Below are 27,079 nucleotides of genomic sequence, written 5' to 3'. Positions count from 1 at the left end.
TAACTGGGATAGTAGATGTATCACCTTTTTAAGAGACAATGAGTCTTACAGGGTTGATGTTTTGTTGTGTGGGTTTTGTTGGGTGTGGGTGGTTCATTTTTTATTCTGAAAATTCAGTCACTGTTATGTGTATTTAATGGAATTAATACTTGTTTTGAAACTTCACACGGCATTACAGAGAAACACACAACTCTCAGGTCAGGAGCAAGTCTGAAATGAGAAACAGATTCAGGGACACGAAATAGTCAAGTAAAACATTTTTATCTCCCTTACTTTAAAGCTTAAATCCATACTAATCTGTTAGGGTTTTGATTTGGTTTAAAGCCTAAATATGAGTGAACTAAATTACATTCAGAAAGATTGTCTGAAAAATAATTCTTACAGTGTTCTGACGAAAACAACTTTTGATATTTACCTAGGAATGAACATTAAAGCAGTCTGAAGTAAGATATGTATTAATAACTGCTCTTAATAGATTGAAAGGATTGTAATTAAAATGAAAATTTTCACTTTCTTTCAGATGCAGCAACAGAACTCCATGTGTCCAATTCTAGACTCAGAGAAATAGAAAGTATTAATGCAGCACAGAAGTTTGAAGTAAGACATTTTGAAACACTATTGTAATTAAGAGCAATGCATAGAATTTGTTTTGTATAAAGTTGAAATATTGCACTGAAGTTGCTTGTCCCTGGGTAAATCCAGAAACAACGGTGACAGTGGCATTAGAATGTGACTTTTTGTGACAAACTGCCATCACAGTTAGGGAGGCACATTGGTTTATTGGTGTATGCATGTGGTGCAAGTTTTCATGTTTTGCTAACTGCTGCATGCTGTGACTGTTCCTGCCTATCGTGTGGACTGGGACTGCAGCAGTAGGCTTAGCTCTGAAAAGAGTGGGCGTTTTCCCTGCTTCTGTTCTCTCTCTGTTGTCCTACCGTATGATCATTTTTGACATAGCTATGCCTGCTCATGCTCCTCCAAAACCACTTATAAATCTCATGTGTCCTCATGGAAAGTAGCTTTGTGTGCTCTTATAAGAGACTTGTTGGTCTTGAGACTTTATTTATGTCTCTAAACAAACAACTTTCATGTATGTCTTCAGCCCTTAAGAGCATTGTGAAGTTAAGATACTATTTGGGGCCGTAACTGTTCCTGCTTGTCCTCTTTCTAGTTTTTTGCCATCTGCTATTGGCTAAGGTCAGAGAGAGAACACTGGGTATTAGCTCCAATTTGTGCTTTGTGGCTTAAATTCTTAAATTCTACCTGTGGATCTTGCTAAGATCCAAGTGATTCAGCCGTGAGTTTTTTAAACCTTGGCATTTATCTCTGGTCATCACAAAACTTTTTCTGAGAATGAGTTGGAGTCCATGCTATGTAAAAATGGAAAGCTTGGATGTGACCATGATTTTGGGCCCACGCTTGAACATTGCTGTTACTGTGTGTTTTGAATTAAATAGCATGAGAAACCTGTACAATTTAACTTACTTCTTTTCTGTTCAGTAGCCTTTTGCTTTTCTGATTCTTTAAGGAGTGCTCTGAGTTTACCAACATTCATTTCTCATTTTTGATAGAATGATAGACTGAAAAAAGTCTGTACTGACTTAGAAGAAAAGCATGAAGCAGCAGAGCTGCAAATAAAGCAGTTGTCTATTGAGTACCGCAATCAGCTTCAACAGAAAGAGGTAGGATACAGAGTAAAATTTCTCAGTATGTTTGTCAAATAAACTTGCCTGTTGTCCTGTTTAATTCCTTTGTTGCAGTGTCTGTTCTCTTCCAGTGGAAATACTGGTCATAGCTATGGTTTCTTGGTTTGTTAATGTAGGCTAAGATATATTTCACTGAATCATGTGATGCAAGCCAAGCTTCCAGGGGATAGTTGAGGCAAGAGAAAATGCTCTGGGAATGTCATGCAGCTGTCGGAATTTCTGTTGTTTCTGGGATCACTGTGAGAAAAGACACTATATACTGCTTTGTATTTCTGATTCAGTTACTTTTAAGGAAGGCAACAGGAACAAATTCCCATTTGAAGCAATTATTTTGTCTTTAGATATCATTATTTATCTTAACATATACAATTAAAGAGAACAGAGCTGCCTTTCAAAATTTGTGAAATGTCTCTTTGTGGTGGAAGCATCAGCTTTATAGCCTACTGTATAACATGAGATTTCATAGACCTAAATGAAGAAAGTTGCCAGCATGCCAAGAGTTACACAAAAGGGAGTTTTATTTCTGCTTTATTCACAAATTCATGTGGGAACTAGAGGAAGCAGAACTATGAGATGTATAAAATTCTGCTTGTTAAATACAGTAACAGAGTTGTTAAAAGAAAATTACATGTAGCTAATTTCACCTTATTGTAAATGAGTAAATTTTCAATACATTGAGTTGTTAAACATGAAAGAAATCAAATGTAATAAAAATAAGTGGAAAAGCATAATATATTGCTTAACTTTCATATCTGAATACCCTCTTTATATATTTAAATTTTTTGTATAATCAGTTAGCCTGGATAGTGCTATACTATTTGTGTACCTTGGCTGCTAAAAAAAACGTGTCTCTGTGTGAGGTACTTTATAACACTTGAGCTAAGGATGTTTTTCTCCATTATGAGAATGTTTAGGGTTGTTTTTCTTTTTCTAGTGAAAGTGATCCGTTATTTGTGCTGGGGGGAAATTGCTTGGTTCACATTTCATAAGGCCACAAAGGGTAAAGTAGAGTGTATTTTGATATTCTTCTTATTCAAACAATGCATTTTATTTTGTATATTCAGGTGGAAATCAGCCATCTAAAAGCCAGACAGAATGCACTACAGGAACAACTGCAGAAAGTACAGACAGCTGCTCAGACTGCCCAGTTGGGAGCTGGTGTTTTGCCAGCAGCCACTGCATCAGCCTCCTATGTTCCAGTGGTCAGACATTCCTCAGGTTTTGAAGGAGATGACATGGATTTTGGAGATATAATCTGGTCACAACAGGAAATAAACAGATTGTCCAATGAAGTTTCCAGGCTCGAATCGGAGGTTGACCACTGGAAGCAGATTGCAGTGGTGAGTGGTTTCTCTTCTACCCTGCTTTTCCCTCTCCCCTCCAAATTACTGCTCTCATTGCATTTTGTGGATTAGGAGTGGATCTTTTGGAAGTTCATGCTAAAAAATGTCTAGAAGCAACATGTTTTGATGGAAAAGCTGAAACCTTTCTTGCTGTCACATGATTAAGGACACATTCAGTGACCAACTTCCAAATGCTTTTTTGTGATGGTTTTATGCATGATTTGTCAAGTTAGATAAGGGGTTTTGTGAACATTCACCTAGAATGCTACTTTAGGGTTTCACTTTTGTTCAGCTTTTCAAAAAAATACTTCCTTTCCTCCTGGCTATGATAATGATTTTTATTGATAGCACAGTACTGTTCAAAGTAATAGCTGGATACTTGCATATTCTTTATACTTCCTCTTCTCTGAGTCCTTGATATGTCAGTTATAATTCATGGTCTGTTGAGACAAAAAAGTACAATCTTTCAAGCTGCTGCTGATGTGAGTTATAATTTTTCAAGTAATAGCCTGATTTCAGAGGTATGCTTTTCCCATATGAAAAAACTCAAAACTAAGCAACCCTGTTGTCTTACTATGAGCAATAACACCCCCCACTCCAAACTTTTTACCCATTTATATGTAGCAATGTAATAATAAAAATCCATGGAAAATTAAAATGTTTCTATTAAAATGTATTTTTTTAAAAATCAAAATTACAGTGGATTTTTATTTTGTTTCATGATAGCTTTGTTGTTTTTACTTTTGAGTATCAGTAGAGGAAGCATTTACATAAAAAATACATGTATTTATCACAATTTTCATAGGGATATGGTTTGGGTTTTTTTCAGTCTTCCAGAGTGCAAGGCACAAATGATGCTGAACAAAGTGAAATATGCAAACTACAAAATGTTGTTAAGGTAAGATGACAAACTAGTCTCCTTCTGCTTTACTCTTCGTGGTTTTGCATATGGTCACATGACTTGTAAATATTTTAACTAGCATTGTTACAATATTATTAAAAATGCACAGGGGCATGTCATAGCACAGCAATATTTCAGTCAGCAGTACAATATTTTAAAATGGTTACTCTGAGAAAGGGTATTTGTATAATTTGATAATTACAGTATGTTAGCTTGGAACAATGATGTTAGTACTTATTAGGGCAAATCACTTTGTGAAGCTGTTGATGACTTATGAGACTGTATTTTAGATACACAGAATAATTTCTCCCTTCTCAGAAACATCTGGCCTTTCTTTGTTGAAGATGCAAAATACCGATTTTACATGTCATCCTAGAAAGTCACTAAAAATGCATCCTAGTGTATCCACTTTGTATGTAACACTTGTAACTGCTTTACGTTGGTTTAATATTTGCTGTTGTGTAGGGCATACTATGTGTGTAAGCATATGTTTTAAAGGAATTTCTTTCAACACGTTTAAAAACTCCAAATCAACAAATGTCAAGAAACTTGACTTCTGCTGTGAGAAATCCTTTAATAAATCCTTTAATTAGACTGGGGAAAACTTTCTTTCTTTCTTTTGTATTGTGTTATTTCTTTCATAAGAAGACATTGTGCTGTATTTTGCTATTTTGTTTCTCTAATGATATTTTTTAGGAGCTCAAGCAGAATTTAAGTCAAGAAATAGATGAACATCAGCATGAGCTGTCAGTGTTGCAGGATGCACACAGACAGAAGTTGGTAGAGATAGGTCGCCGACACCGAGAAGAACTGCGTGAATATGAAGAGCGAATTGAAGAACTCGAGAATCAGTTACAGCAAGGTCTTTGTTACCACATGCTTTCTATTTTAGTTTATGTAGAGTGAATTTTGGTTAAAGTGTTGAATATGCACGTGGCAGTACAATAGGTATCAAATATATGATGTTTAGAATTTGAATTTCAATTTCAGTTCAGCTTCATGCTTAAGATGTGTCCTGTATCTTTTATTCACTCTGATTGGCTTGAACACTGGAACGATAGTGTTTCATCTGTGACATGTATTAGTCTGGAGGGTCATTTTCTATACATACCAATTGTTGTGCTCTGAATTTTACACTTTCTGGGTTGGTTTTTTTAACTTACACTGAATATAGGTGTGGATGAGACATACCGAATTGAAGATACGAAAGTAACAGCACAAAAATATCTTTTATGAGAAGTAATATGTGCCAGTTGAATTACTTGACAAAAGCTCAAAGATTGGGTAGTGGGACACTGGAACAAGTTGCTCAGAGAAGTTGTGGATGCCCAGTTTCTGGAAATGTTCATGGCCAGGTTGGATAGGACCCTGAGCAACCTGATCTAGTGGGTGGCACCCCTGTCCATGATGCAGGTGTTAAAACTAGATGATCTTAAGGTCCCTTCCAACCCAAACCATGCTGTGATCCTGTGATTGCCGTAAGAACCACACCTAAGAATGTTAAAACTAGATGATCTTAAGGTCCCTTCCAACTACTGAGGGTGGCCTGACTACAATATAGAAGCTCAGTAGTTCCCACAAGGAGCTTTTTGTTGCCTTTTAAGTATTTCATATTCCCTAAAAATAGTCGTGTCAGTTAGGTTTCCTCTAGAGGCTTCTTTGCACAAATACATCAGCTTTGCCTGTAAACCTCTATTTACCTGGTAAAGCTTTGACTTCTGAAAAGTATATATTCTCTGTTTGCAATGAGAAATCTGTTCCCTTCTTGGAAAGAAGGGAAGTATTTTCACAGCTTCTCTAACTTGTAAGGTAGTACTGATAGGGAATTTATTTCTTAAAATCAGATGCCTGTTAAGATGTAATATGTTTTTTCCCTTCATGTATGTACACCAGCAGGACAAATTTAAGGAAGTCAAAGGTAGAAGCCCCTTATCTTTTACATTACGAGTTATCTGCAAAATAAATACCATTAGTGACTTTTTAAGAACTGGAGTATTTTATATTTTTATTTTGTTCATTCTGTCTGACAACATGATAGGGACTAGGGCAGGGGCAAGTGTTTGAGCTGACACCGAGGTGAATTCACAAGTAGTGTGCTTTCATTTTTTTCTGTACTCTCCTGATGATGATTTTTGGATTCTCTAACTTACCTGGAAATTATAGGAGATTGTACAGAAATATAAATGTCAGTATAGTATGATGGATCTGTAAAAAGATTAATTCTGAAAAATGTTTTTCTTCAGCTGAAAAGCTTAGTGCATCATTTAACCAATTATTTGTAGCAAATTGTTTCCTGTAACAACCATTTGGCAAACCTTTGAAATATAATTAATTAAATTATAAATGGATTTTGCATCAATCTGAATTAGATGGGATTTGATAAATTATTCTTAGAAAATTGAGAGATTCCAAATCCTGATAAATTAGATTGTCATCTCCTCACCAAGAGAGGTGGGGATCAAGTCTATTCTAATTAAATTGCAAACAAATGATGTCTTGCAACACTTAGCATTTAAAGTTATTTTGAGCCAAGCATGTGAAAGTATTCAAAAAGATACTTATCAAATGAGTAATGTGTATAGCACAGCTTCAAATGTTAAACCTATTTAACTAAACTTTCTGTTGATGACGACCATGTTTTTGTTTTAGGCTATCTCCCTCTGTCAGAAGAGGTGAAAGAAGAGAAATAAAACATCTAGAGTGATGGTTTTGGTTAATATTGCAAATAATCTGTTTTGTCTTTTAGATGGTGTGAGCACAGATGCCGTGGATGACTCTAAAATTACTGAACAGAAAAAAAAACCTCAAAGTCTAGATGGAGGAAAAGTAGAAGAGTTGCAGATTGTAAAGAACCTAGAGGATGAAATAAGAAAATTAAATCACAAATTGTCTTCTGCCAAAGCAGAAAACAGAAATCTTCTGAAAGAGCAAGAATTTGCAAAGCTAGAAAAAATTCAAATAGCACAAGATTATGAAAAGCTTAAATCTGACTTTAGTGTGCTTCAAAGATCTGTGGCAGAGCAAGATGCTCTCCTGAAAGAACAGAAGCAGCTCCAATCAAAGACATCACTACCACAAGATGTTGTCAGACTACAGCAAGCATTGTTAGGTACTAAGATTATTATTTTTTTATTATTTTTTAATAGTTTGTTTTCGCAGGTTTTTACTTTTAAAACTCAAAATTTATTTTATGAATTTGAAACTGAATATGAGAATATGTACCTTTTAAGTGTTGCTGCTTTAGAAAAGCATTGTCCATTGAAGTACGGTGAAGCAGAAAAGAGAACGTTGTTAGGACTAGCGTGGTTATCGTAGGGGTTTCTCATTAGGGAAGTAATCATGTCTGCCAACTGTTTGGTAGGGGTTTTTTTCTTTAAAAGTGAGTAAGCCTCAATAGAAGTTGTTTGTTTAAATTCAAAAAGTACATTCTTGTGTATGTGTGTATGTGTGCTAATATCTTCCTGAGGAAACACTAACATACCTGTATAAGGAATATATCTGAAGGTAGAAAATATTTTAATATTGCGTAACTGATAAACTGTAGTACCAAAGTCCTCCTAATGTGGGATCAGTTGTGAAAGTAATGCTCTGCTTTGTGGTAGTGACTGATGGTATGTTTGAATCTTTCATGGACCTGGTGCTTGTCATCACAAAATGCTGTGAAACTATTCTCTTTTGAGCAGCAGCGTTCTGTTTGGGAAAGGTGGGAGAATGATTTTGTTTTATTGTTGTTTGAAAGGTAGTAAAATTATCTATTTTATTTCATTTTCCTTTATAGAAGCAGAAAATGAAATAGCAAGACTTTCCAGTTTAAATCAGGTAAAGCAATTTCTAAATTAAGCCAACAAAAAAACTCATAACAATAGTAACTGGTAGAAAACACACGTTTTGGTAATTTTGGGGGTTTTTTTGAACATTCACACTTCTACATAAATAACATTGTAATGTAAAAGGAAATAATTGTAGTTTAATTCTATAATTACATGTGGAATTTATAGAAACAATACATTTTTACTTGTGAAACTCCAGTGTATTCTATTAAGGAAAACCATTCAAGTTCCACATATCTTATTGTTACCTAGAAAGCTATAACATACATTTTTAAAGTACTAATAGTACATTTTGTAGAATACATCATTTTTCACTTCTGCTTTAGCATATTTCAGTTTCAGCACTTACCAGTTGGGAAATACTTCTCTTCTATGTAGTACTTGTAATAATAGTGCATTCCATCTTACTGATGAAGTGAAGCAGTGGAACATAACACACCTTTAGTTTTTGGTGTGGTTGACTTGGTCCTTTATAAACTCTCCAACTCGAGAGATTTGGTTTATTTTACTTTGCATCCAGTAGTATTTTTCAATTGAGGATTTCTGTGTTTCGCTTTCATTCAAGGGTTCCCATAGCATTTTTCAGAATGATGTTATTTAGATGTGCTTGATTAAAACTTCCTGTCTCACCATGCAGCCTGCTGTGTTTAGGGTGGCTCTTGCAGTTATAATAGTTTATCCCAGCTGTCAATCCATACCTCACAGGCGGATATAACTTCTTACCATACCATGGCTTTTTGTGCAGAAGTTTATAAACTGCACTCCTAAACCAAGCGATGAGGAAATAAATGTGTATGTATGAATAGTGGAGACAAATACTTCACACTAAAGAATTTTTAACTGGGGAAGTATTCCTGTAGGCTTAGAGATTCCAACATAATTTCAGCAAGATAAAGTCTGATATTTACAATTTTATTTTTTTTTTATTTTGAGGGACTTGAGAAGGAACTGACAAGTGCACAACATAAACATGAGAATATTCTTTCTTCGAATACAGAGGATCAGAATTCAGAAATAAATCAATTAAGACAAGATTTGGAAAGGAAAGAACATGAATTAGATGAAAGTGTTGCTGAAAGGGAAACATTAATAGCAGAGTTGGAAGAACTAGACAAGCAGAATCAAGAAGCTACTCAGGTAATAAATACTTCAACTAATTATTGAACTGCTGAATAAATGTTTAGAGTTGATCTTTGAACATAGATAGCAGGGAAATACAAGTTATCCTCTGAGGTCTAAAAAGAAAATTGGGGCCAGTATTTCTCCATATCTACCATCTCAATGAGAAATTCTGAAGTGCAAGTAAAACCCACTTGTTACAGACAAAGGAATAATACAGTGTGTCAGCTATCCATAAGGGATGTTACTTTACGAAGTCCAGTTAAATAGTCCCTGATTTTTCACTGCAGCATTTCTGATTAAATTTATCCTGGTAGTATTCTGACTGTTTTATGACAGTAAAATCAATCATAATTTGAAACTTTTTTCCTTTTAAAATTTTTAATTATGTTGAATATTTAAGTTACTTTATTGCAAGTTCTGTATAATATGAGCATTTGTGGAGTAAAAAAAGTCACCAACTACATATAATCAGAAACTTAAGAGTTGCAAGCCATGTGTTTTCAATTATTGTTTTACCAGTGAATCACCTATGAAATGAATCCAAACAGGTATGTTGAAACAAGAAGTTGAAAATAGAATATACAGATAATTTAAATGTAGTGCCGCCCTTTTTTTAAGCAATTTTGTTTGCTGAATTCCAACTGTCTTGAGAAATTCTGACAGTTCTTTTTTTTTAAGCAATTTGGTTTTTATTTCTTGATTTAGGTAGTTTTAAGGTTCTTTTAGGGGGGGATGGTGTTCTTTTTTTTTTTTTTTTGGTAGTGAAATGTCATCTGTCCCTGTTTGATATTTGGTTTTAATTAATTTGACTAGGTGATACAACTTGATAACTTACGTTGGCAACTAAGAAACATTTTTTCCTCTGAATTTTTTTATTGTTTAGAGGATAAAAGTGAATGAAATGCATAGTTCAGCTGGTTCTCCTACCCTAATGAATTCTGTTTTGTGTTCATTTCCAGCATATGATTACACTGAAAGAGCAGCTGTCAAAGCAACGCACAGAAACTGATAGTATCATCAAACAGCTGAAACTTGACATAGATTGTGAAAGAAACAAAGTATCAGAATTAGAAACTGAGAAGATGAAAACTATTAAAGAGTTGGATAGTCAGAAAGAAAAACTAAACCAATGTTCATATGCACTTAATGATTTGCATATAATTAAGCAGCAGCTACAAGATAATATTAAAGATCTTCAGGAACAATTAAGGAAAGCCCAGGACTGTAATTTGCATAGTAAAAAAGAAATTGGAGAATTGCAGCAGAAACTAAAAGAAAGAGAGGAGGAACTTTGTGTATCCTTGAGCCAGTTAACAGAAAAAAGTAATGAGGAATCTAACAACACTTGTCAAGATCTGATTCTGAAAGAAAGAGAAGTTGAAATTACAAAACTACAGAATGATGTTTCAGAAAATAAACAACTCAATGAAGATTTACAGAAATCTCTGTCTAATCTTAGAACAGAAAATGCAGAGCTGATAGTAGCCATTGAAGACCTAAAACAGGAGTTAAGTGATGCCATTTCAGAGAAAAAGAAAGTTTATTTGGAAAAAGACACTGTTGTGGAGGCTTTGAAAGTGGAAAAAAGACAGTTAGAGAGTGAATTAAATGAGACAGAGAAGAGGCTTTTGGAACAAGCACATAATTATAAGCAAACTATCCAGGAGTTATCAAATGCCCGTAGTATGGATACCACTGCACTGCAGCTTGAACATGAGCGCCTGGTTAAGCTCCATCAAGAGAAAGACTTTAAGATTGCTGAGCTTAAAAGGAGCATTGAGCAGATGGAAATTGACCATCAAGAAACAAAAGAGATGTTAACTACTAGCTTAGGAGGACAAAAGCAGTTGACAGATCTCATAAAAGAGAAAGAGGTATTCATTGAAAAATACAAAAATCAAGCCTTACAGGTGAAGCAGGAACTTGAGGAATATATGAAAGTTTCAAAAAAGCAGGATGTCTTAAAACAGAACTTGGAGGAGAAAGACAGAAGTCTTGCAGTCATGAAGGAAGAAAATAATCATTTGAAAGAAGAAATTGAACGCCTTAAAGATCAGCAAAGTAGATCTACACCTGTGGTTGAGCCTAAAACTTTGGATATTATTATTGAACTTGAAAGTGAGGTAACACAGTTAAAAGTGATAAAGACTAATCTTGAAGAAGAAATAAAAGTTCACAAAAAAACAATAGAAGATCAGAATCAAACAACAGTGAAACTTCAGCAGTCACTGCAGGAGCAGCGAAAGGAAATAGATGAGTCCAAATTTCAGTGTGAGCAAATGAATGTCACACATGAAAGACTCTTTTTAGAGAAAGATGAGGAAATCAAAAACTTGCAGAAAACAATAGAACAAATTAAAACTCAGTTGCACAAAGAGAGACAGATTATTCAGACTGATTCTTCTGATCTTTTTCAGGAAACCAAAGTTCAAACCCTTAATGGAGAAAATGGAAATGAAAAACATGACTTATCTAAAGCTGAAATTGAAAGACTAGTGAAAGGTATCAAGGAAAGGGAGATGGAGATTAAGCTCTTAAATGAAAAGAATGTTTCTCTAAGTCAGCAAATTGATCAGTTGTCTAAGGATGAAGTTGGTAAACTTACTCGGATCATTCAAGAGAAGGATTTAGAAATACAAGCTCTTAATGCCAGAGTTTCCTCAGCTTCCTACAGGCAGGATGTTCTGACCCTTCAGCAGCAACTGCAAGCTTATGTTATGGAAAGAGAACAAGTACTAGCAGTTCTAAGTGAAAAGACAAGGGAAAACAGTCAGTTAAAAACAGAGTATCGTAATATCATGGACATGGTCGCTGCTAAAGAAGCAGCTTTGGTGAGGTTGCAAGAGGAGAACCGAAAATTATCTAATAGATCCGAAAACAGCAGTCAAGACATGTCTAGAGAAACTATTCAGAATTTGTCCCGTATCATTCGAGAAAAAGATATTGAAATAGATGCCCTAAGTCAAAAATGCCAAACCTTATTGACTGTCTTGCAGACATCCAGTACAGGTGCTGGTAATGGGGCAGGAGGTGTGAATAGTAACCAGTTTGAGGAACTTCTGCAAGAACGTGATAAACTAAAACAGCAAGTAAAGAAAATGGAAGAGTGGAAACAACAGGTAATAACCACGGTTCAGAACATGCAGCATGAGTCGGCTCACCTCCAAGAAGAGTTACACAAGCTGCAAGCACAAATTTCAGTTGAAAGCGATAGTACTTCAAGACTGCAGGTAGATTATAATGGCTTGATTCAGAGTTATGAACAGAATGAGAAAAAGCTGAAAAGTTTTAGTCAGGAATTAGCACAAGTTCAACACAGCATAGGACAGCTTTGTAGCACTAAGGATCTTCTCCTGAGTAAACTGGATTTGGTAACACCGTCTGTGGCAGCAGCTCCCACTGTTTCACAGCTTTCAGATGTTCAATGCAGTCCTCCTGAAGCACTCAGTGAGGAGTATAAACTCCTTCAAATTGAGTTGGAACAACTGAAAAAAAAGTTACAAGAAAAAGATTCAACTATTAGGACTCTTCAGGAAAACAATCAGCGATTATCTGATTCTGTTGCTGCAGCATCAGAGATTGAAAGAAAGAGTCAAGAAGAGACCGAATCAGAGATGAGGCAGATCAAAGAAAAACATGATGTGTTACAGAAATCACTTAGGGAAAAAGATATATTAATTAAATCTAAAAGTGATCAGTTACTTTCTGTGAGTGAAAATCTTAGTAACAAAGAAAATGAAAATGAGCTTTTGAAGCAAGCTGTAACTAATCTAAAAGAAAGAAATTTGATTTTAGAAATGGATATTCGAAAACTGAAAGAAGAAAATGAAAAAATAGTTACAAGGTGCAGGGAAAAAGAAACAGAATTCCGTGCACTTCAGGAGACTAATATGCAATTTTCAATGATGCTGAAAGAGAAAGAGTTTGAGTCTCACTCAATGAAGGAAAAAGCTCTTGCTTTTGAGAAGCTGTTGAAAGACAAAGAACAGGTACGTAAGTTCATACTTAGGACTATCTCTTAAAACTAGACAACTTCAAAATAATACTCTTCCTGGATATTTTTCTGTGTTGCAAAGCCATAGATGTGCTAGCCTTTTCCTTGTTAGATCAATAGTATCTTTACATTCTTCCTGGCAAAGACTATGCCTCTGGTAAAACCGTTGGCCATGTTTGAAATACTTGTCTGTGTCTTCAACAGGGCAAGACAGGAGAATTGAATCAGCTGTTAAATGAAGTTAAATCAATGCAGGAGAAGGCTGTTACTTTTCAGCAAGAGAGAGACCAAGTCATGGTAGCACTCAAACAAAAGCAAATGGAGAGCAGTGCCCTGCAGAGTGAGGTACCAACAAATAATTTATAGTTGCAAGAAATAAATGAAAAAAGAATAACAAATTGCATCCGTAATATTTTTTGGATTATCTTAGTAGCAATCACTTGTTAAAAGCACTTAAAATCAATACACTTGCAATGTGCTTGAATGGGCATGTGTTACGTTTGCTTAATTTTTTTTTATGAGAAGTAACAGATTTTTTTTTTATGTCCAAGTAACTCAAGGTATGTTCTACACAGGTACAGCATTTGCATGAGAAGGAGCAGCGCCTAAATCAGGAACTGGAGAGGTTGCGGAATCACCTTTTAGAAATGGAAGACTCCTACACCAGAGAAGCTTTAGCTGCAGAAGACAGAGAGGTCAAGCTAAGAAAAAAGGTTTTGATTTTGGAAGAAAAACTTGCATCCTCATCTACTGCAGTAGAGAATGCCAGGTAGTCTTTTAAATACCACAGTTAACTAGACTGGTGCTGATGGTTCTATTATACTGAATTGCCATCCTGTAACTTACTAAGCACTTGAGAAAACAAAAAGATACAAACTTTTGTTACTCAGAATCAAGAGGGTGATTTGAAATATACTTGGCTACTGTTGAGAATTTAATACATTTCTCCTTTTAATAGCAACTATTGAAATCTTATATGGTTAACAGTGCTTAGAACTAGGAAAAAAATCCTCAACCCATCAGTTTAGTTGTGTGTTAAATCAAAAAATAAAGTGACTTAACTTACTTTGAAGTCAAGGCTTCATTCAGTTTGAAAGAGTCTTATTTTATACACTTCAGTGCACAGATGTGACTGTCATGCTTTGTGAATTGCTTTCGAGACACATGCACATTCTTACTTTGTCCCTGATGCCATGGAAAGTGTACACTGCTGAGAACTTCCTTCTTCTTAGTGTAAACATATAGATAGAACAAGATGCATTGAATTTCTCATGGATAGCAGACTCTGGGACGCTAGAACCAGTTGTTGGGTTTTTATTTATTTGCCATAAACAGTTTTTTCAGCCAGAACAATGAAAGCCCAAGTATTAAAATTACTTACTGCTTATCTTGACTGCTTTAGTATCTTATTTAAGCAAATTTTGGTTGCTTCAAGCAAAATAATTCTTCTTTTCATGTTATTACAGTTGTCCAAATGAAGAAGTATTTTAATTAAAAATATGTATATAGCTGCAGTCTTGGGTTTTGAGGTTTTCTAAGCACTAAAGATGGATTCTGCTCTTAACTTTCTCAGGAGATCTCCAAGTTGAGCAGAATTTTTTGTGAAAAATTCTGGAGAAAGTGTAAGTGTTGGGAGAAGGTTTTGTGAAATCTGAGTGTTTCTTAATTCTACATCAAACTTTTCAAATACCTTTCAAGAAATACTGCCTGTTTCCCAGCCAAGTAAATCAGGTTCAGAATATTTTTGCATAATGGGAAAGTAAATGGAGCATTCCATTGTTAGTATGTAGCAAGCTATACGGAGTTCTTGGAGACCAGGTTAGAAAGTAAGAACTGGTAGAAAGACCTATTGATTCATAGTCATTGAAGTAGACAATTAGCAAGATATGGATTCTTCTTTTTTTTTTTTATTGTCAAGATTTTGTTGCCAGACTTCATTAAAATATCTTTTTAGGTTGGTTTTGTTTGTTTGTTTTTGAAGAGGAATTGGGGGCAAAAATGCCATAATTTTTTTAAGTTGAGCTGAAAAATTCTAAGCTATTGTTTGCTGGGATTTGATTTTCTCTGTGATAATTTCTGTTATTTAAGTAATGTATCTTGTTTTCATTAAGTCATCAGGCTAGTCTGCAAGTTGAATCTTTGCAAGAACAGTTAAACCTGGTTACCAAGCAGAGAGATGAAACTGTTCTGCAGCTGACCATCTCCCAGGACCAAGTGAAGCAGTATGCACTGTCTCTGGCCAACCTGCAGATGGTACTAGAGCAGTTCCAACAGGGTAAGGTTTGTCAAGAAATAGCAAAGATTGCAACAAGTATTTTTTAGCTGGGATAGTTATCATATATTGATGCTTTTGAAATATTATTTACCTGGTTAACTTTTTGATAGCCTGAATTTAAGAATCTGTTGTCCGTTTAAAAACTTAAAAAACAAATTCTGTGAAAACTGTTGATCAATATCACATTTAAGAAACTTGAATTCCACCTCTACCTCATGAAGACCAGATATGATAATGCTGAGGTTTTGCAATTGCATATCTCAAGAAGAGTTACATGTTGCAAATTAAGATTTTTTTGTTTTGTCTCTTATTTTTTATCATTTAGAAGAAAAAGCTATGTATTCAGCAGAACTGGAAAGACACCAGAAACAGAGTGCAGAATGGAAGAAGAAAGCAGAAAACCTAGAAGAAAAAGTTGTGTCACTGCAGGTGGGCCGAATAATGAAATTGAACCTTGTCAAACTACTTTTTAATTCTTGACTGAGTAAGCAAAGCAGCATTCTTCTGCTGACCCTCCATTTTCTGAGGGTGTTTACAATCCAGTTATTTGAAAGAACAAGTGATTGGAGTCTCTTCATATGTTATGTCTGATGTATGTTGTGTTAGTGTCATTGTGATAGCGATCTCCCTTGCTTCTCTTTTTGTCCCTTTCCAACCCTCTATTTAGGAGAGTTTAGAAGAGGCAAATGCTGCCCTGGATGCAGCATCCAGGCTTACTGAGCAGCTTGACATCAAAGAGGAGCAGATTGAAGAACTTAAGAAAGAAGGTAACAACATTTTCTTCATTTCTGCTTAAAATATTTCAAGCAGCTGAGGAGACTATGTAGTATTCCTAGAAACTTATTAAAATTCATATCCTATGAGAGAGAGACTAATTCTGTGCCACATTCTGAGGACTTCCTTGTTTATAAAGCAAATATGAAAAAGTATGTTTACCTTCTGTTAGGGATCTTTCTCAAAAAAAAGTCCTGTAGACGTTTTCTGGGTTTTGGGGGTTTTTTCCCTGTAAATACCAGGACACTTGATTTAGCTCTGTAAATGTCTTTTTTAAAAGTTGGAGAAATACCAAATGTTGTCAGATTTTCCAAAGTAACTACCATATTTGACATAGATATAGGAATACAGTGAGGTAGAGATAAAGGGTGTGCAGTGGGTCAGAGATGTAGAGGCAGCAGCTCTTGCACAGATGTGACTGCCCTCTCTGCTGGATATAGTGATAACTCATGCTTTGAACGTATGCAATTAATTATTGCTATTCCTTTTTAAGTGATAATTAGTCTTACTCTTGAAATAAATGATGTTTTCTTGAAGCATACTTGCTTATGATCAGAGAGATGGTGTGAAATGTCATTTGAAAGTCTTCAAGATTCCAGCAAGAACTTTACAAAAAAGTTATTCCTTTTCTGCTACATATTTGAATGCGTACTTACTTAAATTTAGTTCTCTCTAAGTGCAGTTTGGCATCCAGGTGGGCATCACAGGAGTTCACATACAAATTTTACAAGCTAAATTAAATTTCAAACTGCTACAATATACAACTCATGATCTGTTTTTGAATTGACTGATCTGTATATCTATTTCTCACTACAGACATTCACAGCAAAAGTTCACAAACACCCTGGATTGAAATTAGTTTTGACATAGGCAAATACTGCACTCTTAAATGGGAAGTTCTTCATTACTGTTTAATTTTGATGTCAAACCCTTGCATAAGAAAGCAGGAGGGGTTTGAACTTGGAGAGAAAACTAAATCTCAGTATCAAGCAGTGTTGTATTGGCAAGCAATTTACTTGATAAAAAAATTGAAATGGAATTGTTGCATAAAGGAAACAGCATTTTAACGTTGTTGTAAAGTAAATAATGATTTTTATAAAAAAAAATATCACTTCATATTCTCTATTTATACAAGAAAACATATAATGTCTTATTGAAAATTGGCCAAATACATTCCCAGACACAGTTTTGTTAGCCAAATCTTTTGAAGGATTTCTTTATGGATTTTTTTGGCAGGAGAGGTGATTTTAATAGAAAAGTATAAGATGTACCAGATGCAGTTTTCTGGATTGCCATAAATGGTTAATAAATTATTGGAGACTGTAAATGTCTGGTTTACAGCAGTCCATGCTGAATTTTGGCTCAGGACTTTTTTGTTACTTAGTCTTTTCATACAGCCGAAGTATGTGTTTAAGTCCTTTTCAGCTGTAAGATTCTATTTTAGAAGGAAATGTTCCATTTAAAAAATATGTTTAATGGTAAATTGCATAGTCACTGTGGATGGAATATAGCAAAGTAGTGGTCCTGAAAAGTTGATCCACTTTGTTATAGAACCTTTTTTTCATTTAAATTATTAATACTTTTGGTTTAAAATTCATCATAAAGGGATAAATTAAGTGAATAAAAATGGAAAAAGCAACTCATACTGTCTTGCTTTGTAGAGAAATAGCAACAGTGTAAGATTTAATTGAAATTTGTTTTCAAATGCTGTTTATCTTTTTGTGGTGTTAGTAGTTTATTTCCCTTTTTATTCCCTTTTGTTCTGTGGACATCCAAATAACAAGTCACCTATGTTTGCTCCTGCAACTGTATCACTGTGTAATTATACTGCCAATGTTTTCCTTCAAGTATTGATGTCCTATTTAACCGTATTTACAAAGTAGCATAATTTTAAGTAAATGTAAAACTTGAAACCACAGATCAGTTCTCCTGTGCCTCACCCTGATGTGTTGAGAGAGGAGTGTTGAAGAGCAGTCACATTATTGGAATGGATTTCGATGCATATGGATGTAGTTGTTACAAGATAGTGTTGTATAATACATGTTTTGCTTTGGTTAACTTGCTTTGAATGAGGAGTTTACTCTGTGTGTTCCTTGAATAAGAACTTTCCCAGCATGACATTAGTTAGTTTGTTCTATTCTGTACTCCTTAAAATTCATATTTGTGAAGTAAAATGTTTGTATAAAGATGTGGAGTATTTGAACAGGGCATATTAGGTTGTATCCATTTCACAGACTGGCTCTTTGATGTGTGTATATACAAAATCTCTGTGTGGATTCTCAGGGAGTTATTGGTGTTAATTGAGAACCATGTTTTGTCAACACAGTTGTGGCATGCACTTATTAAAGATTGAAAGTTGTGGAAACAAGAGTGGAATGCTTTCCATGCATCCCAGATGATTTGAAGGTTGTAAAAATTCATAAGTCACTTTTCTTACAAAGATGTTGAGGGTTTTAGAAATTAAGATAGATAAACCAAGAGTGTATATTTTGTGGGGTTTTTTTAAATGAAGCATTTTCAATTAACACGAGCCTAAAAATTGTTAAAATGATAGGAAAACTAAGGTGATCAGCGGTTTTTCCAAAGGATTTGGAGATAAGCATTAAACCTTATAGAGGGAGAGGAGCAAAAGTTCATCCTGTTATCTTATACATCTGTAGGGTAGAGGTGGTCTTCACATGGACAGTCCATGTTATAGTGTGTTTGTCAAGCTTTTGTGTATGAATAATTGTACTTTTATTAGGCTTCAAAGGCAATATCTTACAGAACCCCTTTGGTTTGAGAATTTGGTGCAATATTACACTTTGGCAGTCTTGAGGTGAAGCCATTTGAGGTTTAACTTCCAAGAATTCTTAGTACCTTGTATGTAATTACTTGCTTTCTTGTCTGAGAACAGTTTACTGCCAGTGTTCTAAAATCCTGCATTTGGGGATTTAATGAAGATAAATTTTTCTAGCAAGTTATTCTGTGGGTTTTATAGAAACTCCGCAGACCTGAACATCAGAGACTTCAATCCAGTTTTTAGTATTTCTGCATCTTTATAAAGAGAAAACTTTCTGCCTTGTTTCCTTACAATTGGAATGCTGTACGATATTTATGGCAAGTAAAACTTCTAGGAATTTTTTTTTCTTTATTATGAGCTTTATTTTTATGAGCTTTATGGGAAGTTAGAAGCAGCCTGAGTTACTGGCACAGTGTGGTTGGGGTAACTGGTGTATTTCAGTTAACAAGTAATTTGTATTATTGGAATTTTAGAATTGTAGAGAAGTTGGTGCTGTGAAATTGTTGGGCAACAGTGAATATAACAATATCATGCCATGGCTTCTTTTAAAATCATGGGTTATTACATTTGTCACCCTTGTTACACAGTCCAATGTTGTGAGACTCAAGTGTGTAGATAGTAAACAAATCGTTTATTAAGTTCAGGAATTTCAGGAAGCTGAAATGTTTACAGCACTGGTAAGTGCAGAATCTAAACTCTTCTCTTACTCTTCTAATAGTTCCTGTTTTGTGTTTATGAAGAGGAAAAATAGTGTGTTTGTGCAGGCCAGGAAGATCATTCTCAGTGTTGTGCTATCCTAGATGAACAGATTCATTGCAGCCACTACAGAACAGTATCAGAACTTGGAGTCAGCATGCAAAAGAAGGCAGAAAATGTGTGTAGTGACTCCTAGCACACTCTTAGGCTACCTCACATTCATTGACTTATAATTCTGACCTATTTATTCAGTTTGCAGGTCATGATGCCTGACTGAAGTGTTTACCATTTTTCTCTCAGTTTTGTCTTTGGTTAATAGTAGCTGTGGCATTTAATGTCTTCCATTCATATTTTTGTTCCCAAAGTATGGGTAATCTTGCATCTCTCTGCCTCTCTTGCCAGTATACTGAACTGTGAAGTTCAACACTGTTTCTGTGATGCATTAGTGTGTCCCAGTATGCCGTTTCCAGAGCTTGCATCAGTTACAGGAGTGAGAAAGGTCCTAGCAGAACAGACCCACAGCAAGCTCCTGATGTTGCTCTGCTAGCCAGTAATTCATCTGGGAAACTTGAGAACTTCTTGGTGCTTCAAAGGCTTTAGCAACCTGATAGTAGGGTGTACAGAATACCTGGGCTTGGGTAGTATCGGAGGTTAAGGGCAGAGATGAAAAAGACCTGATGCCAACATGGAGTTTGCTCATTATGAAAAAGATTGCCACCACAGAACTACAGACCTTGCTGTAGAGTTTCTTTCCAGTTCTGTATTATTTAGATGAAACAGAGCAGTTCATCAGACCTTCTGCAATGGATTTATTTAATGTGTGCTCCTGTACTTCGGTATTGAGTATCATTCCTGAAATTTAGGTTGTGGTTTCAAATAGTAATGATGTAGTAGACACCTTTTTATAAAAAAATCACATAGATTTTATGGGTTTGTTTTTTATTTAAAAGCACCATAGCAATATTTATAGAAGTGTGTATTATTGATAAATTTTGCAATAATGTTTCAAAGTTTTGATTTTTGTTAATTTTGCTGTGATATCAATTTATAGGTGAGATCAGAAGAGAAATGTTAGAAGATGTACAAAATAAACTAATGAACCTTATGAACAGCACGGAAGGAAAAGTGGACAAGTAAGTCTTTGCTGAAAGATTTGACTTAAGTTTTTGGGTTTTATTCCTCTCAGTGTACAGATGCGGCACTCACAGTTGCAAGAGTAGTGCAGGACTGTACTTCTGTATGTTATCTTGTAATTACAGTTTAATTATTTTGACATTTTTCAATTGCTTGGTGGTTGTAAATAGTCATTTTGATTACTAAAACCAACAGATTTGGATCAGTGATGTGTTTCTTAAGTAGAAAGAAGTGCACTTCTGTAGCATGAGCTGTGCAAATGGAGATAAGAGTTCTTAATGAACGTATTTTATAATGTTCAAGGTGTGAACAGCAAGCCCTTTCATGTATCTGCATCACCTGGATGTCATGTAAATCTCTTCCTTGGTCATTTTTTTTCTTCTCTACCCAGCAGAACTGAAACAGGGATAGGCAAATGGGCTCCCCTGTCCCTTTCCTTACATCTTGGTTTGGGACTACACAGAGCTATCTCTTTAAATGCTCTTTTGAATCAAGATCTTAGAACAAGCATTTTCCCTGACTGTAGTATGTGCATCAAAATTTGCTCATGTACCCTTCAGTTTCACTTTACTGCATACAATATTGCTAATACTGTCCAAATTCACACTTACTATGTAAGAAATGTGATAACTTACAAAAGGAGGAAATTGGTGAGGCACCTTTTTAGTTATTTGTATTTGATGTGTTTATTTGAATTACTGTAAATTAGTCAAGAGTATGAGGAATAAATGCATCAATATTATGGTATCAGCTGTTACACAATAGCAGCTTGTATAAGTAGCTTCTTTTGTTCTGCAGACTGTTGATGAGAAATCTCTTTATTGGACATTTTCATACTCCAAAAAATAGACGTCTTGAAGTGTTAAGGTTAATGGGAAGTATCTTGGGACTAAAAAAGGATGAACTTGATCAGGTAATACTTTGCAGAAAACTAGGCTTCTTTTTTTCCTTTCTTTTTTTTTTTCTTCTTTTCTTTTTTTTTCTCTTTTTTTTCAGTATCCTTACCTGAAAATAGAATCACTTGCTGCTAAACTAAATGTGACTGTCCCTGCACATCTTGTGGGGAAAGTATGTTTTTTCTTCTTTCATCTCACTTTTTTTTTCATGTGGGACATGCTGATCTTAATCTTTCGATAACGTTGTTTTAATAGAGTAGATTTCATTTTATTGATGAATGCTAATGCATAAAGGAAAGGATTTAACTTAGTGCTGTTGTGTATAGTAGCTGTAATATATCAGTTACAGAAAAGTAAATCTGTTATATATGTGCCAGTAGTATTGTGAAGAATGTGAGGCTTATATTTTTAAGTAAAGAGCCAGCTTTTTAGACTGCCAGTCTAAAAGTGAGAGGCGGAGAATATGGTTTTGACAATAATAAAAAAATTTTATTTATCTCTTTGAGTGCCACATTGTTATAGTGCAGCTCATTATATTTACTCACTTTCTTTCATCTGCTGCTTTATTTTATTTTGTTTCCTAACTGTTTTCTTTAAATACTTCTCTAGTTACTATCTGAAGAGCAAAGAGGAGTTACAAGATGGGTGACTGGCTGGCTTGGTGGAGGAGCAGGGTCAAAGAGTGTTCCTAGTACACCTTTGAGACCAACTCATCAGAACATTTTTAATAGTGTAAGAATTAATCATTCATTCTCTTTGAGTGCAAAAATGGGGAAGTTGCATATTAATGCTCGTGTTTGGCTCATCAGTATATTGAGCTTCATTTACTGATGCTACTGCATCTTGCATTAATTCTTTTGTGCAACTGCATTGGCAAAAGTTTTTTTCCTGCACTAAGGAAATATGTAGACATTGAAAATTATACAATACTAAATCTTGTGCTAATACAGAAGGCAATTACTGTTTCACTGGTTCCTGGCATCACTCTTTTCTTACACTATGGACTTCATCTTGCAAACTATGAGTACTGGAAGTTAAATATATGTGAGAGTATGGAATTCTGCAATACTCAACAGTATGGAAGACCATGACATTGTGTTTTGATGGCTCTGTTCCCATATGTCCTTTAAATTTAAATTGAAAAGCTTTTTCAGCTGCTGCAGCTAGTGCCTCTTCTGTGCAGCATATAAAACTGGTATTTTAAGTTTTCAAATGCTGTAAAGCAACAGATCTCATAGCATGATCCATGGGAGCAGTTTATCTATGGAACTTTTCATTTTGCAGGCCAGTAAATAATGTACTCAAGGACCAAGTATGAGGGGTTGGGGTTTTTGGATTGACTTTAGGTTTTTGCTCAGTTATGCTAGAAATGTTGAGAATGGATTCCTGTAAATCATCTTGAAGTGTAGGGATTAGTTTTTCCCCCTAAAATAGTGCAGGCACATAAGCCACTAAAGGACTGTGGCCTATGTGGTTTATAGATGTAAAAGAGAAAAAATAATGCTTTTGTGTGAATAGTACAGGCTTTACTAAGTCAAATTTTATCTTGTGATGCTACCGACACCTTAATCATTCCATGCTTCCTTTATTTGAGATTCTTTGTGAAATAAAGCATACATGGGCTTTAAGAGAAAAGATTGGGGTCTATGTTTTTCTGGAGGAGAGATTGGTTGAGCAAAAGACAAAGGAAATACTGTGATGTCAGTACTAGCATGGGATTCTTGAAACAGCTGGCTTAAATCAATAATGGAACCATGGTAGAAGTATGTGTGTTATCTTTAGAGTTTATCAATTTTACATAAATGCTTCTTAATGAGACAGCAACAAAGAATGTATTTTGAAAATAAATTTCATTGTCACTCACTGAGGACTGCTTAGTACTAAGTACAAGTACAAAATTGATTGCAGGCTGTTGACAGCTTTTTGTTTTATGTATGTATGTATGTATTTTTGGCTTAGTGCTTTTCACCAGAGCATCAGTGAAATATAATAACTAGTAGCCTCTTACAGTCTTTTTCAGAACTGTTTGTGAAATTCCTTGAAACGGAATCTCGCCCAAGCCTTCCCCCACCCAAGCTCTCTGTTCATGGCATGAAACCTTTGGGAGCAGCAGGAACTGGTAAAACTAACAGTACTCCATCCAATAGTCAAATGCAAGGTAATATTTGAATCTTTACATAGAATATAAATAACTAAAGGTAGAATTTTCAAGAGGACTTTAATGATTCTGTGCTTCCTCACTTGTGAATTATGAATTTGATTTCTTCTGCCCCAACCATTTCCTACTTTTCTCTTTTTATTTTTTTTAATTCTCCTATCTCTCCTTCCCACTGCATCTATACCTCACTTTCTAAACTCTCAGAAGATTAGAGAAACCAAATTCCCTTTGATATGGAAAGGATTTAACAGCACCTGTTAAAGCCAAATGGATGCTGTGCAGACAACTTCATATGGTGTAGTAGTGAGCACTGTCCTGATTTTCAGCATCCCTGTTGATCAGCTTGTGTTGAAGTGAGTGAAGAATGCAAGTAATACAACTTTGCAGTGTCTTTCTGGTTTGGAGAACTGGTTGCTCAGAGAGGACCAAAATGAAATCAGTTAAGTGTATGGCCTGGTATGAAATCTCTGTAAGCTGTGCAAGAGTGTTTGATTTTTCTAAGGCAGAGAACAATTAGGCTTATATTATGCATGTTAAATTAATGTACTTTTGTCTTAAGTAATTTAAGGTTCAAATCTTCAGTTTAACTGGTCCAGTTTGTTCTTAATTTTTTGTGTTTAAGACTTCACCTTAATATAAGCCTGCTGATTTGCAAAAGCTTGTTTTGTTTGAAACTTAGCTGTAAACTCAAAAGAAAATAAAAACAAAAACCCCGAACACCAAACCCCGACGTATTATACATGTGTACAGAGAGAGAGAGAAATGCTAAAAAACCCTCTTTCAATTTACCTAAAGTAGTTGGATGTTACAAAGTGCTGTTTATTTATGGGGGTTTTCTTGGGGCTGACTCTGGGGAATCTGTGCTATGTGCTGGGAAACTTTCCTGTGGTCTGCATTGTAGTGCATGTGCCAGGGCCCTTACACCTCTGCACAGTGCTGGAGTCAGTGTGACAGATATGTCATGCCTGGCATTGCAAAGGTGAAGTGAACTGCAGAGGGGGTTCACGTTGCCTGTCAGATGTGCACGGTTTTTTGGGTAGCTTGAGCTGTTACAGAATTTTGGTGGTGGACTTGGCAGTGCTGGGTTAATAGTTGCACTTGACTTTAAGGGTCTTTTCCAACCTAAATGATTCTATGGTTCTATGAGAGAAGTCAGAGACAATAAAAGTCTTTGAGGGTGTCTACTGTCCATGGCAAGGAGATTTTCAAGGACTTACATGTTGCAGAAGTGATAGGCAATTTTAGAACGTCTCTGTGAACAAATGCTGTAAAATTGGATAGATTTAGGAATGCTTTTTAACAAAGTGTTTTCATTGTTGGTTTAGGTTTTTGGGGTTTGTTTTTTTCTTATATTCCAGATTCTGCAGTCTCGGGAATGGGTAGAAGACCAGATGCAAATCCATTTATAGCACCTCGATCTGCAGCAGTGCCTCTCATAACACCAGCTACTAGTTCTGGACATCTGCTTATGAAACCTATTTCTGATGCATTGCCTACTTTTACACCACTGCCAGTGTCCCCTGATGCCAGTGCTGGTGCTGTATTAAAAGACCTCCTAAAACAATAGATCATCTTGTATCAGTATGATGAGCACTTTAAGGAAAATGAGAACACTATGTTGTATATAATTTATCACGATGAGGCCTTCTGTAAAAAGTCATGTATTTGACTTCAATTGTACTTTGCTTTTCTTGTACTTACAAACTTATCAGTGCTTCAGAAATTCTAATGGTGGAATGAATAACTGCGTTCTGTATAGCAGGCATTCATTTTGGGCGTGGGTTAAATATTTAACTGAGGAAAAAATCTATCTTGTTGCTAGATTGTCACAAGACAAATTAAAGGATTTTTAAACCTTATGTATACTGGGTTGTTTCAGATATGCATAAGACAGCATTAACTCTTTGGTGTTGAGATCTGTTTTTCCATTAAAATGATCTGCCATCTACCTTACAGAACCAGAACTGAAAGAAATACATAAACCACCCAATTAATGTTGTTTACTTAATGTACTTTTGGACTTATATCTCTTATTTACAAGTTTGATTCTATTTGGGGGGCAATTTGAGGCACATTAATCTCTTTGCACAATGATTTGATATACCCCCCCAGACTAATAGGTGTTTTCAGCAGTCTAATCCATCAGCACTAAGGAGTTAACTAGGGAAGTGAGGCTAGAGATATTCATGTGAAGAGTGGGTAATTTAGCAAATGATACATTCATATATATAAAGACATTGTGCTTTAATGGTCCAAGGTGTATATTTGAGAGACTTTTTATCTTGCAAGATTTTGTAGATCCAAATATAGACTTAAAGCTTGAACACATGTATAGAATTAAAAGGGAGGAAGGTGTTTGCTTATCTCAAATGTGTAAATAGGTCTTTGTAAAGCCAAGGCCAAAGTCAGTTACTGTGTAAATTTTGTTGTGATAACTTGTACGCTTTGTTTGGCAGGTAAAGAATGAAGTTGCATACTAAAGGATCGGAGTCATCCTCATAGTGAATCTGAGATAAAACATCTTCAGTTTAAAATGTGTAATTTCTTAATCTTTTTATATGCCTCTCCTTGTTAAGTCAGTGTTAAGATAACTGTTGTGCAAGTTCTATATTAGAACTGTCAACCTCCTTCATTTTCATTAAGGTCCTGGATGAAAGAGTTATATTTAAATAAAATAATTACTGAAACTTGTACAGAACCAACCAAAATAATGCAAGAAATCTTTGCATTTATTTATATAGAGGTCAAATAGTGAATTTCTTTTGTTGCCTTGAAACCTTGCAAAGGTTTTTTTAATTGCTGTACTTAATTTAAGAGCTGTTTGAATCCTTTGTCTCCAGTATATTAATGTTTCATGGAAGACTTAGCAAACTTGTAAGTGGATTGACCATATTGGGGTTTGATTTTAAATTTTTTACCCCATTATGGACAGTTTGGCAGATTGATTTCTAAAAAGATAGCAGCCACATATTTACCAAAATAAATTCTGTGTTTTGTAATAAATGTATTGAGAATCTCAAATTACCTCAGCTGAGAATATCGCAGTTAGGTACTTCAAATGTAGATCTTCATTTAAACTGGACTGGAACAGCTACCTTTTTTTTTCCATAGCAATTATAAAGTAAAGTGAAATCAGATGGCTTCTGTGCAATCTCCCTTGGTCTTGTAGTCATGGCTGTTCAATGATAAATAGCTGCTTCGCAATAAAATTACCTTTTGGTGAGCCAGAGCAGAAGGAAATGTTTAGTTTTTAAAAATTATGTGACTTACATGTTGTAAATTACAAATGGAGTCATGCTGCTCACTATTCTCTGAAGATACTAATGGAGCAGTTCTTAACTTTTTTTTATGCATTTTTTTCTTCTTCAACTGCAGAGAACTTAATATGTACACATTTCTCTTTCAGGAAGCTTTCTAAATGCCAATAAAGAAAACATAGTAAGACCATTTGTTTCTGCATGCTGTAAA

General features: G+C 35.1%; 1 protein-coding gene across 1 annotated transcript; it reads left to right on the top strand.

The window, feature by feature from the left end:
* The first annotated feature begins 501 nt into the window (after positions 1-501).
* On the top strand, positions 502-27,058 carry TRIP11 (thyroid hormone receptor interactor 11). Its single transcript, XM_008629710.2, has 19 exons — positions 502-597; positions 1,572-1,682; positions 2,771-3,046; positions 3,879-3,947; positions 4,647-4,812; positions 6,697-7,059; positions 7,729-7,769; positions 8,714-8,917; positions 9,862-12,891; positions 13,101-13,241; positions 13,472-13,665; positions 15,008-15,171; positions 15,497-15,600; positions 15,839-15,938; positions 20,475-20,556; positions 21,356-21,470; positions 22,063-22,185; positions 23,464-23,611; positions 24,970-27,058. Exons 3-19 carry the CDS (start codon positions 2,942-2,944, stop codon positions 25,176-25,178), a joined length of 5,358 nt encoding a protein of 1,785 aa, XP_008627932.1. The 5' UTR covers positions 502-597; positions 1,572-1,682; positions 2,771-2,941; the 3' UTR covers positions 25,179-27,058.
* The last annotated feature ends 21 nt before the right edge of the window (positions 27,059-27,079 follow it).

The sequence above is a fragment of the Corvus brachyrhynchos genome, unplaced genomic scaffold (genome assembly GCF_000691975.1).
Source record: "Corvus brachyrhynchos isolate BGI_N302 unplaced genomic scaffold, ASM69197v1 scaffold1, whole genome shotgun sequence".
Taxonomy (NCBI): Eukaryota; Metazoa; Chordata; class Aves; order Passeriformes; family Corvidae; genus Corvus; species Corvus brachyrhynchos.
Note: the sequence above shows the minus strand (reverse complement) of the source record. Positions and strands in the feature narration are given on the sequence as shown.